This window comes from Pan troglodytes, chromosome X, assembly GCF_028858775.2.
Source record: "Pan troglodytes isolate AG18354 chromosome X, NHGRI_mPanTro3-v2.0_pri, whole genome shotgun sequence".
Taxonomy (NCBI): Eukaryota; Metazoa; Chordata; class Mammalia; order Primates; family Hominidae; genus Pan; species Pan troglodytes.
Genome location: NC_072421.2, coordinates 133040308 through 133058928, shown reverse-complemented (window position 1 = coordinate 133058928; position 18621 = coordinate 133040308). Strand labels below are relative to the sequence as shown.

Below are 18621 nucleotides of genomic sequence, written 5' to 3'. Positions count from 1 at the left end.
GTTAACTTTGCTTATTGTATTGTTCACATTTATGTGTTTATTATTTTTTTCTGTTCAACTTAACAATAACTGAGATAATTACATTTAAAATCTTCTACAATAATGGTGGATTTTTCAGTTTCCCTCAATAGTTCTACTTATTGCTTTATATATTTTCGAGACTGTTTTATTACCTGCATACAACTGTACAATTGTTAAATGTTTCTGGAGAAACAAATTTTGACCATTACATAGGGACTATTTATGCTCAAATAATGCATTTTATTGGTCCTTTATCTGATATCAATATAACTTCCTCATCTTTCTTTCTTTTTTTGATGTTTGATATTTTAATCCAAACACATTGCTATTTGCATTAAAATCACAGGATACACGAACGTGTAGAAGGTAGTATGTGGTAAAAAATGCTGAGCTTCACGTGAGCTCACATTTAGCTCCGGTCCTGCCCTTGACCACTCAAAAGACCTGGGCAATTCATACTTCCTCATCATAAAAGTGAGGGAATTTGATTGGATGAATGCCAGACTTTTTTTTTTAACTTTTATTTTAAGTTCAAGGGTACAAGTACAGGTTTGTTACCTGGGTAAACTTGTGTCACAGGAGTTTGTTGTACACATTATTTCATCACCCAGGTGTTAAGCCTAGTACCCATTAGTTATTTTTCCTGATACTTTCCTCCTCTCACCCTCCATCCCCAGGTAGGTTCCAGTGTCTGTTGCTCCCATATTTGTGTCCATGTGTTCTCATCATTTAGCTCCCACTTATGAGTGAGAACATGCAGTATTTGGTTTTTTGTTCCTGTGTTAGTTTGCTAAGGGTAACGGCATTCAGCTTCATCCATGTCCCTGCAAAGGACATGATCTCATTCTTTTTTATGGCTGCATAGTATTCCATGATATATATGTACCACATTTTCTTTATTCAGTCTGCCATTGATGATCACTTAGGTTGATTGCATGTCTTTGCTATTGTGAATAGTGTTGCAGTGAACATTTGCGTGCATATGTCTTTATGTTAGAATGATTTATATTCCTCAGGGTATATACACAGTAATGGCATTGCTGGGTCAAATGTTAGTTCTGCTTTCAGCTCTTTGAGGAATCACTATGCTGCTTTCCACAGTGGTTGAACTATTAGCTTGGTGCAAAAGTAATTGCTATTTTTGCCATTAAATGTAATGGCAAAACTGCAATTACTTTTGCACCAACCTAATAATTTACGCTCCCACTAACTGTGTATTAAGTGTTTGCTATTCTCCACAACCTCACCAGCATCTGTTATTTCCTGACTTTTTAATAATAGCCATTTTGACTGTTGTGAGTTGATATCTCATTGTGGTTTCGATTTGCAATTTGCATTTCTCTAATGATCAATGATACTGAATGCTCTGCTTTTAAAGGGCTCATATGTGTAAGTCAGACCCACTTGGAGAATCTCCTTATTGTAAGATCAAGTGACTAGTGAGCTTAATTACATCTGCAAAATTATCTTTTTCCTGTAATGTAATCATGAGACTAACACCAGAGGGTAAAGGTCATGGGGACCATCTCAGAATTCTTCCAAAGAAAGAGAGAGAAGCTAAATATAGCAAGAGTTGAAGCCATGAGTTTTGGGCCACTTTCTCTTGCAAAGTACTTATCGCTCCAGGACCTGAGTGTGATCTTTATGTATCCCTTCAATTTGATAATGGGGTGCTTCTGTACCTACACATCACTATGATTTGGGGGGTCAGAAAACACCCTGGTTAGGATAGGCAGCTCAGCTGGCATGGTAATATTATGTCCCATAGCCAGGGGTTCAGCCTCCACTAAAGCCCAGTAGTAAGCCAAATGTTTCTTGAAAGTTCAAGAATGACATTTATTTCTCTAGGAAATTAGTGCCAGTAGAGCTGGTGTCCTGTAATAATGGAGAAATCTGATTATTTCCCTTTTCCAATGCACCATCACCCTAGTAAAGGGCTTCAGTCTCCTTTGGGTAAGAACAGGAGAACAAGTAATAGTATATACCATTTCAGCATATGAAGGGTCCTTCTTCAAGAAGCCCCCCCTTCATGCATAAACTTTTTTGGGTCTTTAACCAAGTCAAGTCTGGGATTTGATTGATTCAGGGACCCTTAAACTTTTTTGGGTCTTTAACCAAGTCAAGTCTGGGATTTGATTGATTCAGGGACCCTTAATGAAAATGGGAGTAATGAGAGATATGTCTGAAATGCAGAAGCTCCTATAGAGCACCTCTTAGTACTCCTGTATCCAGTGATGAAAGCCAATGGAAACTAATACAACTTAATTCAATCAGGACTGCTAATGGCCATGAACCGTGAACCTCAGGAATTCAAGTTTGAGTCACCCCATCAGGAAAAGGTCTGTCACCAGGGAAGATGCTTGCTGAGGACAAAGGGAGTATGAAATGGGTAGTGGAAGGAGTGACCACATGGCCATATGCAGAAACAAGGACTGTAATAATTATGAGTATTACTTCCTTATCTTGATATGGATGTTTACATACATATGAAGCAAATATTTTTGGTTCTCGTCCCCTTAGCTAATAATCTAAAATGTATTAACCAAGATTTAACTTTATTTTCAGTATTTGAGATATAGGATATTAAGGGTAGAGTGTGAATCAGGTTGAAGAAAAATGTGCAATATCTAGAGACAAAAACTAGACTTTGTATCCTCTTTAGGAAAAGTGTTAATATGTTATTTGTAAGCAGGAAAACTTTCTCATGTTAGGCAGAAAAATAACTTTGCTACTGTGTTTATTTAGCGATAGATATGGCTTAAGGAGATGTGCATGGGTACCAAAATGACAAGAGGTACCCCTTGTAATGTGTCAGCTTGGCTAGGTGAATTCATTACAGACAATTCCCTTTCCTGTATGTTTCCAGTTAGATTGTACGACAGGGAGATACTTTGAAGATTGGAGAATGTGGCCGAGGAGAAACAGCATTGATTTTGTAGCTCATACCCATTGTTGCTGACCTGCTGATTCACCTTTTGGCATGAAGCAGCAGCTGTGCCTGCAATTCTTCTACCTTCCACTGGATTCTCCTTCAGTTTCTCTATCTTTAGGATAAGGTCTTTGAGTTTAGCTCCTTTAGGCAGGGTCCTGGATTATACAGAATACCCTCGTCACCGAGGTCAGAGGCAACAAGAATAAGGTCAGAGGCAAGAAGAATGGAGACATATTTGTCTGTCCTTATGGGCTTTCAGATCATGTTTGTGGATTTTATTAATAGCCTGTTCTTTCTTCGTATAGAGACTTGGTAACCACATTCCGTAACTACATAAGGCGATTTTTTTTGTAACAGCAGCAGCAACAACAAACTTACATATCACATACTTTTTCTGCTGCTGCTTCCTTCTTTCTTTCTTCCTTTCTTCCTTCCTTCCTTCCTTTACTTTCTTTCTTTCTTTCTTTTCTTTTCTTTTCTTTTTTCTTTTTGATTTAGGGTCTTGCTGTGCTTTCCAGGCTGGAGTGCATTGGTGCATAGTCTCACTGCAGCCTTGACCTCCTGGGCTCAAGAGACCCTCCCACCTCAGCCTCCTGATTAGCTGGAACTACAGGCACCTGCCATCATGCCCGACTAATTTATTTTTAGTACACACGAGGTCTTGTTATGTTGCCCATGCCGGTCTCAAACTCCTGGCCTCAAGCAATCCTCCTGCCTCTATCTCCCAAAGTGCTGGGATTATAAGCATGAGCCGCCCTGCCTAGCCTTTTTCTGCTTCTTTAGTTGAACTTTGATTGCTGTAGGCAGGAAGATGACTAAACCCTTATTAAGCCTCGTTATACCACTTGCTTCTAAAGTTTGGTAGTTTTCCCTGTGCTGATGTATTGTAGATAGGCACCTTTTAGAATTCTTTTATAATTTCCTTGTCCCATTCAAAACGTTTTTGAACCAAGTATAAACACAAATACCATTATTGATGGTAAGCTGTTTCTTATAAAAACATGATTACATTTCATGATTTTTCTATTCAGGAATTTGAGCAGGGCTGGGATGGGCAATCATTCTGCTTAACATGGAATCACCTGGCACCACTCAGTGATATCCAGATGGTAGCTGGGCTGCTCTGGAGAGCTTTATTGTTGTTATAAAATACACACAAAATAAACTTTATCAGTTTCACAATTTTAAAGTGTATAATTCAATGGCATTAAGTACATTCACAATGTTCTGCAACCATCACACAACTATCTAGTTCTAGAAATTTTTCATCACTATCCCAAAAGGAAACTCTGTATCCATTAGCAGTCACTACCCATTTTCCCCTCTCCCCGGCCCCTTGCAACCAGTAATCTACTTTCTGTCTCTGTAGATTTCCCAATTCTTGATATTTCATATAAATTGAATCAATCATAGTATATGCTCTTCTGTCTTCTTTCACTTAGCATAATGTTTCCAATGTTCATCTATGTTATAGCATGTATTAGTACTTCTCTTTTATGATGATTATTACTCCATTGCATGTATATATCATATTCTGATTTTTTATTTACCCATTAGTGGACATTTGGGCTGTTTCCACCTTTTGGTTGTTGTGAATAGTGCTGCTATGAACAAATGCATGCAAGTTTTTGTTTGAACACCCATTCTATTTTCTTCCTATTTTAAACTTTTGTTTTAGGTTTAGGGGTACATGTACAGGTTTGTTATATAGGTAAACTCATGCAATGGAGATTTGTTGTACAGATTATTTCATCACCTAGGTGCTAAGCCTAGTACTCAATAGTTATTTTTTCTGCTCCTCTCCCTCCTCCCATCTTCCACCTTCTGATAGGCCCCAGTGTCTGTTGTTCCCCTCCTTGTGTCCATGTTTTCTCATCATTTAGCTCCCATTTACAAGTCAGAACACTCAGTATTTGGTTTTCTGTTCCCGCATTAGTTTGCTAAGGATAATGGCCTTCAGCTCCATCCATGTTTCTGCAAAGGACATGATTTTATTCTTTTCTATGGGTGCATAGTATTCTGTGATGTATATGTACCACATTTTCTTTATGCAGTCTATCATTGATGGGCATTTAGTACATTCCATGTCTTTGCTGTTGTGAATAGTCAACACCTATTTTTTTTCATTAACTTTTATTTTGAGTTCCATGTTTACAAGTGCAGGGTGTGCAGGTTCGTTACATAGGTAAATGTACGTCATGTGATTTCTTGCATAGATCAACCCATCACCTACAGCATCCATTAGCTATTCTTCTTAATGCTCTCCCTCTGCCCGCCCCGCAAAAGGCCCCAGTGTATGTTGTTTGCCCCATGTGTCCATGTGTTCTCATTGTTCAGCTCCCAGTTACAAGTGAGAACATGCAGATGAACACCTTTTTTTCAGTTCTTTTGAGTACATTCATAGGAATGGAATTGCTCAGTCATATGACAGTCCAATGTTTACCATTTGGAAGAAATGTTTTCCACAATGGCTGTACCTTTTCACTTTCTGAACAGCAGTGTATGAAGGTTTCAATTTCTCCACATCTCCAACAATGCTTGTCATTTTTCATTTTAAAAATTATGGCCATCCTAGTAGGTATGAATTGTGGTTTTTATTGTGATTTTGATTGTGTATCTCTAGTAATTAATGATGTTGAACATCTTTTCATGTACTTGTTGGTCAGTTGTATGTCTTCACTGGAGAAAAGTCTACTCAACTCCTCTGCCCATTATTCATCTTTTTGTTGTTGAGAGTTCTTTTTGTATTATGGATACTAGACCCTTATCAGATGTATGTTTTGCAAGTATTTTCTCCCATGCTGTGGTTGTCTTTTCACACTCTTTTGTTTTGTTTTGTTTTGTTTTTAGACAGAGCCTCACTCTATTGCCCAGGTTGGAGTGCAGTGGCGCAATCTTGGCTCACTGCATCCTCCATCTCCTGGGTTGAAGCGATTGTACTGTCTCAGTCCCCCAAGTAGCTGGGATTACAAGTGTGTGCCACCACACCCGGCTAATTTTTGTATTTTTAGTGGAGTCGAGGTTTCACCATATTGGCCAGGCTGGTCTTGAACTCCTGACTTCAGGTGATCCGCTTGCCTCTGCCTCCCAAAGTGTTGGGATTACAGGCATGAGCCACCGTGCCTGGCCATTTTCACGCTCTTGATACAGTTTTTTGATACACAGTTTTTAACTTTCATAAAATCAAATTATCTATTTTTTTTTTTGCTTTTGCTTTGGTGTCATATCTAAGAAGTCATTGCCAAATCCAAGGTCATAAACCTTTACTCCAAAGTTCCCTTTTAAGAGTTTTATGGTTGTAGTTCTTTTATTTTGATGTTGATCCATTTTGAGTTAATTTTTGTATGTGTTGTGAGGTAAGGGTCCAACTTCTGTTGTTAGTTTCTGGTTTGAGTCCATTATGCTCTAAGAAGATACTTTGTATGACTTAGTCTTTTTAAACTTATTGTCATTTGTTTTGTGGCCTAATATATGGTTGATCTTGGAGAACACTCCATGAGCACTTTAGAAGAATGTGTGATCTGCTATGGTTGGTGGAGTGTTCTATAGGCATCTGTTTTGACTTTTTCTTTAATCCATTAGTTATTTAAGAGTGTGTTGTTTTATTTCCACATATTTATACATTTTCCAATTTTCCTTCTGTTATTGATGTTTAGTTCCATTCCATTTTGGTTGGAGGATATACTTTGTGTGATTTCAGTCTTTTTAATTTTATGCAGACTTGTTCTGTAGCTTAACATACCTTCCATCATGGAGACTGTTCCATGTGCATTTGACAATAATGTGTAGTCTGGTGTTGTTGGGACAAGTGTTCTATTTATGTCTGTTAGACCTAATCAGTTTATAGTGTTCAAGTCTTCTATTTACTCATCCTTCTTCTGACTAGTACTTCTATCCATTATTGAAGTCTCCAACTATTATTGTAGAACTGTATATTTTCCCTTCAATATGTCAATTTTTGCTTCACTTATTTTGGGGCTGTCTTGACTGGTGCATATATTTATAATTTTTATAACTTTTTGATGGGTTGGCCAATTTATCAATATATAAGTTCCTTTTTGGTCTCTTGTAACAATTTTTGGTTTCAAGTCTATTTTGTCTGATATTAGTAATAGATATCCATCTCATTTTTGGTTACAATTTGCATGGAATATCTGTTTTCATCCTTTCACTTTTAACCTATTTGTCAATTTGTCTTTAAGGTGAATCTCTTATACACAACGTAGAGTTGGATCACTTTTGTAAATCATTCTGTCAATGTTTAACAAACAGCTTTACTGAGAGCTTTATTTTACACCATGCAATTCATCCATTTAAAGTGTATAATTAGATGGCTGTTATATTACATTATTAATTTTTTAAAATTATGTTAATATATGTATAACATAAAATTTGTTATTTTAACCAATTTGACATATACAGTTCAGTGGCTTTAAAAAATTATTATTATTTTTGTGGGGGTAAAATTAAATTTATTATCAGTGGTAATTGTCAGTTTCAACCAGCAGCAGTTATTGCTCCCAAGCTTTGAAAATGGGGGCCCCCTTGGTTAATGCTGTCTTTAAGAGTCCTTCCTGTTTCTTAGCTGAGAGAGGAGGGCTGCACAACATAAAGGGTTGGGGGAGGAGCAAGCCAACAGGAAGAGGCACTTGGCCTTAACTCAGAGAAGGGGAAAGATGGTCACTCTGTTTTCTTTCGGTGGCAGTAAGGGCTTTATCAAGGTACTTAGTGCCATCAGTTCCTGCACTGGGGAACCCAGGGCTCCAGGTCAGCAAGAGACAGGACCTAAAAGACATTAAATTCTGGGAAGACAGCTGAGGAGGTAGGCCAGTCCCACAAGGGAGAGGACACTGCCTGTATGGATTGGATGGGGGCATGCAAAATGACACCCCCATCCCTAAGCCCTGTAATCTGTAAATGTGACCTTACTTGATAAAAGGGTCTTTGCAAATGTAATTAAATTAAGGATCCCAAAATGAGATTAACCTAGATTTCAGGTGGGCCCTATATCCAATGACAGTCCAATCTCTAACAAGATAAAAACAGAGGGAGATTTGAGACAGGCATAAGGAGAAGATGTGAAGATGGAGGCAGAGATTGGAGAGATGCGGCCACAAGTCATGGAAGGCCTGGAGCTGCCAGGAGCTGAGAGAAGCTGGAAGGTGCCTCCCACTAGCACTTGTGAAGGGAACATGGCCCTGCCCAGAACTTGATTTTTAACTTCTGGCCTCTAGAACTGTGAGAGAATAAATTTCTGTTGTTTAAAGCCATTCAGTGTGTGTAAATTTGTTACTGCAGTCACAAGAAACTGATACACTGCCCTTCTTGGTGGTGGGTCCCAAGCTCTCAAGAGGTCACCCAAGGTCAAGGTTGGCTTCCTGATAAGATTCCTGAGCTGCTGTAGAAGACCCCATTGAGATAGGACTTCCGCATGGTTACCTGAGCTCAGGCCACTCACCCTGGGAGGGCCGCGTCAGAAGAGTGGTGACAGGAAGAAATGCAGTGGTGGGGGTGGCAGGGGCAGAGGGAAGGCAGGCAGCAGGCAGGGGTCCTGGGGCGCCGGGGGCACCAGCAGGCTGAAGGGCGAGAGCCACCAGGGCAGTGGTGGCAGTGGCTGCAGGGGCTATTATTATTTTTCAATAAAGATGGGGTCTCACCGCATTGCCCAGGCTGTCTCAAACTCATGGCCTCAAGTGGTCCTCCTGCCTTGGTCTCCCACAGTGCTGGGATGATAGATGTGAGCCACTACACCTGGCCTTTTTAAATTTATTTTTTTCAATTCAGTGGCTTTAATTACATCCACAATGTTATGCAATCATTACCACTACCTATTTCTAAACTTTATCATCACCTAAACAGAGACTCTGTAACCATTCAGCATTAACTCCACATTATCCCGTCCCCACCCCCCCCCCAGCCCTAACTTAAAACCTAAAAGTAACCTATATGGTTATCTTGAGACTGGTACTTTATGTTTCTTCCTAAGGCTTCTAAGTACTGTCTTGTGTCCTTTCATTTCACCCTGAAGAACTCTTTACCATTTCTTGTAGGAAAACGCTGCTAGTGGCAAACTCCTTCAAGTTTTGTTTATCTGAGAATGTCTTAATTTCTCCTTCATTTGTGAAGGTTAGTTTGGCCAGATATAGAATTCTTGATTGACAGTTTTTTTTTCTCCTGGTAACATTAAATATGTAATTACATGGCTTTCTGGCTTTCATTGCTTCTAATGAGAAATTGGTTGTTAATCTTAGTAAGGATCTTTTTTGACAGGTAATTTCTCTCTCAGTGCTTTCAAGATTCTCTTTGTCTTTGAACAGTTTGACATAATGCTTTTCAGTGTGGATCTGTTTGAGTTTATCTCCCTTAGAATTCCTTGAGCTTGTTGCATGTGTAGATTCATGTCTGTTATTAAATTTGGGAGTTTGGGGCCAATGTTTCTTTAAATATTCTTTATGCTACTTTCCCTCCTCTCCTTCTGGGTATCCTATTGTGTATATGTTGTTACACTTGATGATGTCCCATAAGTCTCTTAAGTTATGTTCATTCTTCTTAATTCTCCTTTCTTTCTACTCCTCAGACTGGATAATTTCAATCAACTTATCTTCAAGTTCACTGATTGTTTCTTTTGCCTGATCAAAGCTGCTATTGGCCCCTCCTCCTGCCTTCCTCCCTTCTCCTCTTCTCTCTCTCTCCTCCCCTCTTCCTTCCTCTTCCTCCTTCCCTTTTCCCTCAGCCATCCATCCTCCCTCCTTCCCCCACTCTTGAAGAGCATGCCACATGGGGGACGGGCTAGTTACTTGCTCCAGTGGCAGGTGAGCACGGTGTCACCCCAGCCCTGAGTGCTGGGAGCCACCTGGCCTGCATCCAGCCTCCCTGATTGTCCCTTTTCTAGCCCCATGCCTGCACCTGTGTGCCCTAACACATTGCACACCGAACAGCTATGGGCCCTGAGTAGCCACCACCCCGATCATGCACTGGACTTGCCTGCAGCAGCACAATGAATGATTTTAGAATCAAGAATATGGACCACATAGCCCCTGTGGCTAACAGTTACGGAGGGACACTCAGGCACCAGCCAGCCTTTGACACTTTTTATGGGTCTCTGCTGTGTTTCACTCTCTAAAGAGCAAACATGTAACAAACCTGCACGTTGTGCACATGTACCCTAAAACTTAAAGTATAATAATAATAAAATAAAAATTAAAAAAAAAGAGCAAACACTGTAAAAAGTGCCAACAGGCTTGGATTCAATTTCTCATGACTTGCCAACTGTGCATTGCCCTTGTTAACGCTGTATAGCAAGGCTGTGATGAATGAAGCTTTAAAAGCTACCTTCAGTGGCTTCAAAAAGGAGAAATAGTGCTTTGGCCTTCCAAAGAAACCCTGGCTGTGGAGGGAGCAGTAAGTATGCCAGGGGCTTCTCTGCACTACCAACAAGTTCAGTCTGGTGAACGTGAATCTCCAGAGGCTTAGCATGAGTGGCCAGGTATTGTATAACCTTGGCAAGGAGTACTTTCTGGAGCTGGTACTTGACTTTGTGAATGACATTTTCTGGGAACATCTGGACCAGATGACCGAAGAAAGCCAAGAAAAGACAAAAGATCAATGTAAAGAAAATTCATGCCTGAACTCAATTCCTCATTGGTTTAACAGCAATACATTAGGTTTTGGCATAAAGCAGGTACCCTATGGTATGCAAACACACAATTACCCCAAAGGCAGCCTCCTGGACAGCATGTGTCCAGCTTCTGCACCCAGCATGCTCAGCTCTGAACAGGAGTTTCAGATGTTCTCCAAGTCTCAGCTCAGCTCTATCAGCCTCAACTATGCTCCATCAGTCAGGACTTTCTAGGCAACTTGAATTTGCTCACCAACAAGTCTGGGAAGCCTAAAGACCACAAATCCCCTGAGAATGGTGCAGACATTTAAAGCTGTCTGCTTTTTTAACATTTAAATCATGAGGCAGACAGCTTTGAGAGCTCAGGCACCTGGAACAACCAGTCATCCTTACTGGATGTGCAGCAGGTTCCTTTCTTCGAGAGCTTCAAAGAAAACTGCAGTCAGTCCCCCTGCCTCAAAAAGTTGACCATGCCTTTCAAGGATTACATCCAAGAGAGGAGCAACCCGGTGGAGCAAGGCAAACCAGTTATACCTGTGGCTGTGCTGTCTGGCTTCACAGAAAGTGGACCTATTCACCCACAGCAGTTTTTCCTGGAATTTTAGACAGTCTTGCCAGTCATTTCATCAGCTGGAATAGGGACAGGTGGGAGTTTAAACTTGCCAACCCTGACAATGTTGCCTGCCAGTGGGGAATCAGGAAAAATAAGCCCAAGATGAACTACAAGAAGCTGAGCCTGGGTTTACCTACTATCATGACAAGAACATCATCCATAAGATGTCGGGAAAGTGCTATATGTGCTGCTTTTTGTGTGACGTCCAGAACTTGCTGGGGCTCATGCCTGAGGAACTGTACACCATTCTGGGCTTCCAGCCAAACACAGAGGGCTGAGGTCTCTGGGACCACCATGAATCAGCCCCAGGCCCGTGGACTGAGTGGGAAGCCCATCCTGACCAACTACTCCAAGGACCCAGGAAAGACACGATTGAATGTCCAGGAACGTCTCCAAGAAGCAGTGGACTTATTGCATCCAAAACCACACCTCTTGACCAGGCTTTCTCTCCTGTGGCAGAGAAGGCACAGCTAATACTACTCACCATGCTTTTAAATTAAAATGGTCGAGAAACAGGCACTGGGAAGCCATCTTGGCTCCTAGCAGGCTATGGGAAGGGATGGTGCTGGCTGTTTGAGAGTCTCAAAGGAGCAAGCATATCATGAATGCACACAAACTATTTTTCCATTTTCCTTTGTGTTTTGCAACCAGGAATAGAAAATGCAAAAACTCCCTCTTTGTTTGAGAGGGGTAGGAAGGTGGGAAGTAAGCAGCCATGCCATTTCAGAAGTCAGCTTGTATATATTATTATTTGAGACAGGGTCTTGCTCTGTTGCTCAGGCTGGAGTTCAGTGGTGTGATCACAGTTCACTGCAGCCTCCACCTCCTGGGCTCCAGCAGTCCTCCCACCTGAGTCTCCTGAGTAGCTGGGACCACAATTGTGTGCAACCACGTCCAGCTAACTAAAAATACATATATTTTGGAGAGATGGGGTCTCACCATGTTGCCCAAGCTGCTCTTGAACTCCTGGGCTCAAGTGGTCTTCCCACCTTGGCCTCCCAAAGTGCTGGGATTACAGATGTGGGCCACTGCACCTGGCCTCAAATTTCTTTCTTACTCAGCCATTCCAAGGGTGAGTTGAAATGCCACAAAGCTCCCCTACCATGTTTCAATGACTTCTCTCCTAATTCAGGATTGGCTTGGTTGCTGTAAACCTTTTACTATATTCTAGAGTTCCAATAAAACTTGATTCTGACAGGTTTTTTTTTCCCCAGTGTTTTCCATGTTTCTTGAAAGTGACTAGTCCCTGGGTACTCTACTCTGTGATTTTTCACTAACGTCACTCAATTCTGTGAGTGATGTTTTGAAGTTTAAATCCTTATGTTAACATCTTAACTTGTTTAACAGCATACACTCTTTTTCTGAAAGGAGTAACAAATCACAAGAAACATATAAGTAGAAATTTATCCAGCATTAATGAACTTGTGAAAATCAATAAAATGATTTATTTTATATATGCAAAATCAAAATCTCTTTGTACACTTTAATTTTTGCAAATTCATACAAACATAACAATACTGCTCCATATAAACTTTTGTATAAACATTAAAGGAAATATACACATTTTTTGTTCTTCTTGTGCTTCCAAAGCACAGAATGTATAAGTCCATCTGAAGACTTTCTATCATCACATGCAAGAACAAATGTCAGAGGTTGGGGGCAGCCTCAAGTGCACTTTGTAATGTCTCTAGACAAAAGAGAAGAGAGTTGGAGGTAGATTGTTTGGTGACTCTCCCTGCCCCTTCCCACAGAGAAATAAGTTACCCAAATAGCAGCTTCTTACTTCTTTGATTCAAACTATCCTGAATATTGCATGGTTTAAAAGGCACAACTAGGAATTGTTGAAAACTTTGCTCAGCACACATAAGATTGCCATCTCCTTTCTGTACACCTATTCTTTCTGAAGGACACAGTAAGAGCACCAAGTTGTGCTCCACTTGCAGGTGGCCCCTCGCCACTCTGAGAATGCCTGGAATGGCATAGTTCAAGTGAGTGACCTCTCATTACCCGTGGTAGGGGCAGTGGTGTTTACCGAATTTAGCCTGCTGAATTAATAACATCAGCTTCCTCAATTGAGGAAAACAAAACAAAACAATTCATACTTTAAAAAATTATTAAGGCAAAAGCCCAGCTTTCACTGCCAGATAATCATAAAATTCAAAAGCCCCACTGCTTCTTCTTAGCATCTGGAAAGCAATTCCCTTGACTCGAACATTCCAGGAGGCTTCAACAATATCCTGTTCCATCCTACAGCACAGAAAACTTGTCATTTTTTTCTCACTGGTCTTTGCACTAACATGATGATCTGCTGTTGATGTGACTAATGTTGTTGTGAAGGTGGTGGGAATTTATTTTTTCTAGTACCTTCTCAAGGTACTGAATTAGGACTCGTCTTTTAAACCTGAAAATAAAGAGAAATTTTATGAACCAAAAGATACTTAAAGTACTCATGATGTTCAAGGCACTGTGTGGGATACAAATCGAAGCTTACAATCTACATAGGAATATAAAGATTGTCCTCATGGAAAGATATGTCTTAGAGCAAGTACCAATAGTGGCAATTGAGGGCCCAAGCCTACCTGAGGCTATGATAAAAGTAGAAGGATGAATGAGTTGAGTTCAGATAACATAAATCCAAATACTTCTGGAGACAGCCTTAACTATGAGTGAGGGCCAGGGTTTAAGAAAAAAGCAAGGCAGAGCCTATTCCTCTCTTTTTCCTGCACTGGGCCCTACTGCTCTAAAAACAAAAACAAAAAATTGAAGAGTTCCTGTTTATACCTACCTTGCGGCTTCCTTGATGGTAAATTCAACAAACTGTTTCTTCATCTCCAGAGGTCCTTGCACTTCTTCAAGCAAAATGAAAATTCTTTCATATTCTGAAGATATTTAAAAAAACTTCAGTATTTTTATAAAGATGAATGGGAAATAAAATTTAATTGTTGTACATCCTTAGTAATTGTTCTTCGTGAGTGGAAAGTTAGATGTAGTTTGTATTTTAACATTCTTATCAAAATATCTGCATGCATCTACTAGGGCAACTCTTGTTAACACTAACCAAATGTAGCAGGCTGAATAGCAGCTGCTTAAAATTGTCCACATATTAATCCCTGGAACCTGTGAATACATTACCTTATATAGCAAAAAAGACTTTACTTTGCAGGTGTAATTAAGTTAAGGATCTTGAGATGGGGAGATTATCCAAGTTTATGCATGTGGGCCCAATGTAAGCACAAGTGTCCTTATAAGATGAAACAGTAGAGTTAAGGTCAGAGAGAAAACATGTAAAGACAGAAGCAGAGGTCAGAGAGGAGAAAAAGTGCTAAGGGTGTTTTCATGAAGATGGAGGAAGGGGCCATGGGCCAAGGAATACAGATGGCCCTTAGAAGCTCGAAAAGGCAAAGAAAGAAATTCTCTCTAGAGCTAGCAGAAGGAATGCTGGTCTGCCAACACTATTTTGGCCCAGCAAAAATAATTTCAAAATTCTGACTTCCAGAACTTAATATAATAATTTGTATTGTTTTAAGCTAGGAATCTTTTGATAACTTGTTATGGCAGCAAAAGGAAACATTACAAGAAATAAGGGGAAAAAACAGGAAAATATAGACTGTACCTTTTTAGTTAAAACAAGAGGAACTGCCTTAAACTATGTGAAAGCCCAATATTGCCCCCAGTGTACCTCAAGGGATAGCTTGAATCTATAGTGAATCATAGAATGAGAGAAACCTCCTGGTGCATTATTGATAGATGTTCTTTCACTACTTACTTCGACCAAACTTTCGAACTTCCTTCATTAATTGATGTTTTATATCAGCATTGATTCCTTGTGCCATAGCAGGAGTGATTTGTAATGTATTTGGCATAGCTCCCAAAGTAGACGCTACTGGGTCTTTTTGGTCATCTACGGAGAGACTGCAGTTTTTGGCTCCTCCTACAAATGCCTTACTACCAGGTTTTTGAATCAGCCCATCTTTGCTGAGACTTGTGAAGTCGTCAGACAGAGAATCCACTTGGTTGGGTGGCATAAGATCTCCTGTCATATTTATAAGCTCTGATGGAGCAGATTTTGACAGGAAGCCATCAGGTGTGATCTGACCATTTTCCATCTTCTCCTCATGGCCATTGTGAATGACAGTAGCATCTGGAAACCAAATGAAGAGGTTGAGCTGTGAGGTAAGTGTATTATGTCAACCCCACAGGTATATCCCTCTGATGCTCAATTTCTAGGAAATTATCTCATAAAGCAGGATGATATATCAGGTGGCGATCTGAAACCCCTCAAATTGAGGCCAGGACACATAATACAATAAAACCACCTCTTATTTTCTGGCCCTATGTATACATATGGAAACCAAGTAAGACAGTACAACTCTAAACACACATTCACAGATCCCTGGTACTCATGCGTTAGTGTCAGCTTGTTATGCTTTACAAGTTGAAAACAGCAAGTCTCACTTTATTTCATGATTTCTCAAATTCACATACAACCTGCCATGCTTTACTGAGCTGGAAGCCAGACAACTTGGATACACCACAACCTGCCTCCTCTTTACATCAAATACATTCTGAGAAAATAGAGGCGGCCATTAGTGCTGAAAGTTCTATACACACTCCATCACCAAAAATCCCTCTTAGTGTATTATCTTCCTAATCCTTCTTTTCTGTGTCAGAAAAGTACTTTCTTTTCACTCCAGATCTGACACCTCTTTCATTTATTCATCGTCTGTGGCAGGCAGTGTGTCGGGAGCTGGAGATCAGCAGTAAACAGCCAGAGCAACGTTCCCTGCCCTTGTGGAGCTCACATCCTCATGGGGCAGTCAGACAGTACATGCACAATGAGCAAATGAAACAAGCAGTATTGGGCTGGTGTTGGGGAAGTCATCTACAGGCCTTTGGGAGACAGCAGCAGAGGGAGCCCCAGGGGCTCCCGTGTTAGGAGAAGGTGACAGAGGCCAGCCGTGCCGTCTTGCAGACTAAAGCTGGTTCAGGGTCCCTTCTGAGTGCTCAGGAGAGTTGAGGATGGGTTTTCAGGAGCAACATGGCATGATGTGATATACATGCAGACATAATTTTCTGGCCACAGGGTTAGAGAGTATGTGATAGATGGGGGCTAGATTAGAAACATGAAGCTGGGATAAGAAGGTATTGTAGTAGCGTGGTGAGAGGCCACAGCAGTGTGCACTGGAGGGATAGAGAGAAATAGTGGGATTTAGGGATTATGTTGAACATCAAGTTTCCTGAACTTGTGAAAGGTATCAAAGCGAGGGAAGAATAAGAGAAAAATCATGATGACTCTACGGTTTGTCAGCTGAACCGCTGGGTAAATAGTGCTGAAGTGTGGCAGGAGCCAGGGCACAACTGCCCTCCAGAGCATTCTTCCCGACTCTGGTTCAATGATCTCAGGTTGACAGCTTAACTTTGATAAATATTAGCATTATTTACATGAAGGAAATCTGCAAACACTACAATCTAGAGCTTCTCTACCCTCCTCAACCCTGACAGATGTTAAAGCTTTACTGGCACATATCTGGATGGTGTCATTATCTGCAATGTGGAAGGCTACAAGTAGAGCTGTTTTGGAGAGGGGCAAGTTCGAGAGTTCAGTTGAAACTCATGAAACCTACTGAGTTTTATTTGTCTATTAGACACCTAAGTGGAGATGCATGTCCACAAGTAAGTCTGAGTCTGAAATTGAGGAGCAATTTATATTCTAGAGGTCAAATTTAGAGCCCCAAGACTGCATGGGGTCACCTAGGAAGAGAACGCAGTGAAGGACAGGAGAGGTACCAGGATTGAGTTTTGAGGCCCTATGATATTTAGAGGTGGAAAGAAAAGGCAAAACCAGAAAAAGAGGATGAAAGGGAGTTGCTATTAGAGGGAAAAGAAAGCTGTAAGCTTATGGTGTCTGAGAACCCAACGTACACATGGAGGAGGGAGTGAACAACTGTGTCAAATGCTGTGGAGAAGGAATGGCAATGTGCTGCACACACTAGTGACCTTGATGAGAATGTTTCAGTGGGGTCGAGGAGGCAGATACCAGACTGCACCGGATTAGAGCATGCATAGGTGGTGATAACACAAAGAGCAAGTGCAGATCCAGTCTTGCTGAGTCCACTTGCTCCTACTGCCAGGGAAACCTGCTTTATCCTCCTCACCCTTGCAGCCACTCCAAAAGGTTGCAGCAGACATGCTCACCTCTTTCCATTTCTCCATTAATTACTGTGGCATTTACTTGCTAAGCAATGTATTCATTACTGTTAATTACTGTGTGTTAATTACTATATAATTATAATTTTTTTCACCTCATGTAGATTGAGATCCTTGAAACAGGGTCTCTGCTCCCTGTGGGGTTTATTGTACCTACCAAATAGATGATTTAGTAATGGCTTACTTAATGAACACAAACTGAACACAAAGGAAGGAACACAAAAAGGGAAATAAAATTGTTTAGCGTCTTAGTCCTCTAGGAGCCATAAGGAAATCACAACCACTACTCTATACCTGTATGTACAAGGGTGGGTTTTATGAGGTTTGGATAAGATGGGAACCACGAGGCTGAGGGTGGTCCCTTTCCGCCCACATGGTTAGTTACAGTAGGTGGTGTTTGTGGTTTCCTCAACAGCAGGGACATACTCCGCCTTCTCTTAGATGACATAGGACTGTTGGGTTCCCCTGGACGTTTCACTTTGTTTTGTGGCCCTGCTACAAACTCATCTGCTTCATCAATCATCATTCCCTAAAAAACACATAAATGAACGTATTTCATTAAAGACCAAAATTCCACTATTATATAACTGCAAGCACTCTTAATATGCATACATAATCAATCTTGCATTATATCACGAATATGTCTTTTTTTCTTTCATTTTTTTAAATCCCATGCCAGATTAACTAATATAAACCTTAATCATGGGCCGAAGATTTATCTTACCCCACCCCAACTTTGTTCTTAGAAATATGCAACTCAATTTTAATCCAATTTAAATGGAACAAGGAGGAAACTAACATACAGGATGTTGTCCCAAGCAAAACATACTACAATAATGATTAATCAGAAAGTTTGCAAATAAGCAGCATTATTCAACCAAAAGGAGAGAAGTACGAACTATTTTGCATCAACTCTTCATAAGGGAAATAATTTCCTTTTTTATGCTTCAAACTCATATCATTAAACAACATTGATTATCACTGTACAGTATGCTACATGTATGTGTTGAAAGGCAGGCAGGTGGAAAATGTAACTTCCCCATCTGCAGCCTCACAGGGATTCAAATATGCCCACTTTGGTGCTGGGCAGGCAGTGAGGAGGCTTTTCACTCTTGGGGGGATAGATAAAAGATGAGAGGCAGCAGTATAGAAATTTAGCCAAGAGCTGTTCTTGTCCAGGAATAATCCAAGAATATGTGCCCTCATTATTTGAATAAAATAATAATAAAT

General features: G+C 40.5%; 1 protein-coding gene and 1 pseudogene across 10 annotated transcripts in view; one reads left to right on the top strand and one right to left on the bottom strand.

The window, feature by feature from the left end:
- The first annotated feature begins 8037 nt into the window (after positions 1-8037).
- LOC107971015 (protein C-ets-2-like) lies at positions 8038-11462 on the top strand (annotated as a pseudogene).
- Positions 11463-12601: 1139 nt separating this feature from the next.
- The window catches only part of INTS6L (integrator complex subunit 6 like), a 61853-nt gene continuing 55833 nt past the window's right edge, over positions 12602-18621 (bottom strand). For 3 of the 10 annotated variants that reach the window (XR_010154752.1, XM_054676968.1, XM_024353310.3), the window contains 5 exons: positions 17818-17920; positions 14951-15325; positions 13970-14063; positions 13549-13585; positions 12602-12871 (listed from right to left, as the gene is read on the bottom strand). Coding sequence is in view for 9 of the 10 variants with exons in the window: in XM_054676968.1 (XP_054532943.1) it covers positions 12812-12871; positions 13549-13585; positions 13970-14063; positions 14951-15325; positions 17818-17920 (669 nt within the window). In the remaining variant the exon portion in view is untranslated. Of the gene's footprint in view, positions 13586-13969; positions 14064-14950; positions 15326-17685; positions 17921-18621 lie in introns of all 10 variants that reach the window. The other 7 variants (XM_016944197.4, XM_016944201.4, XM_016944200.4 and 4 more) reach the window with 3 other exon arrangements.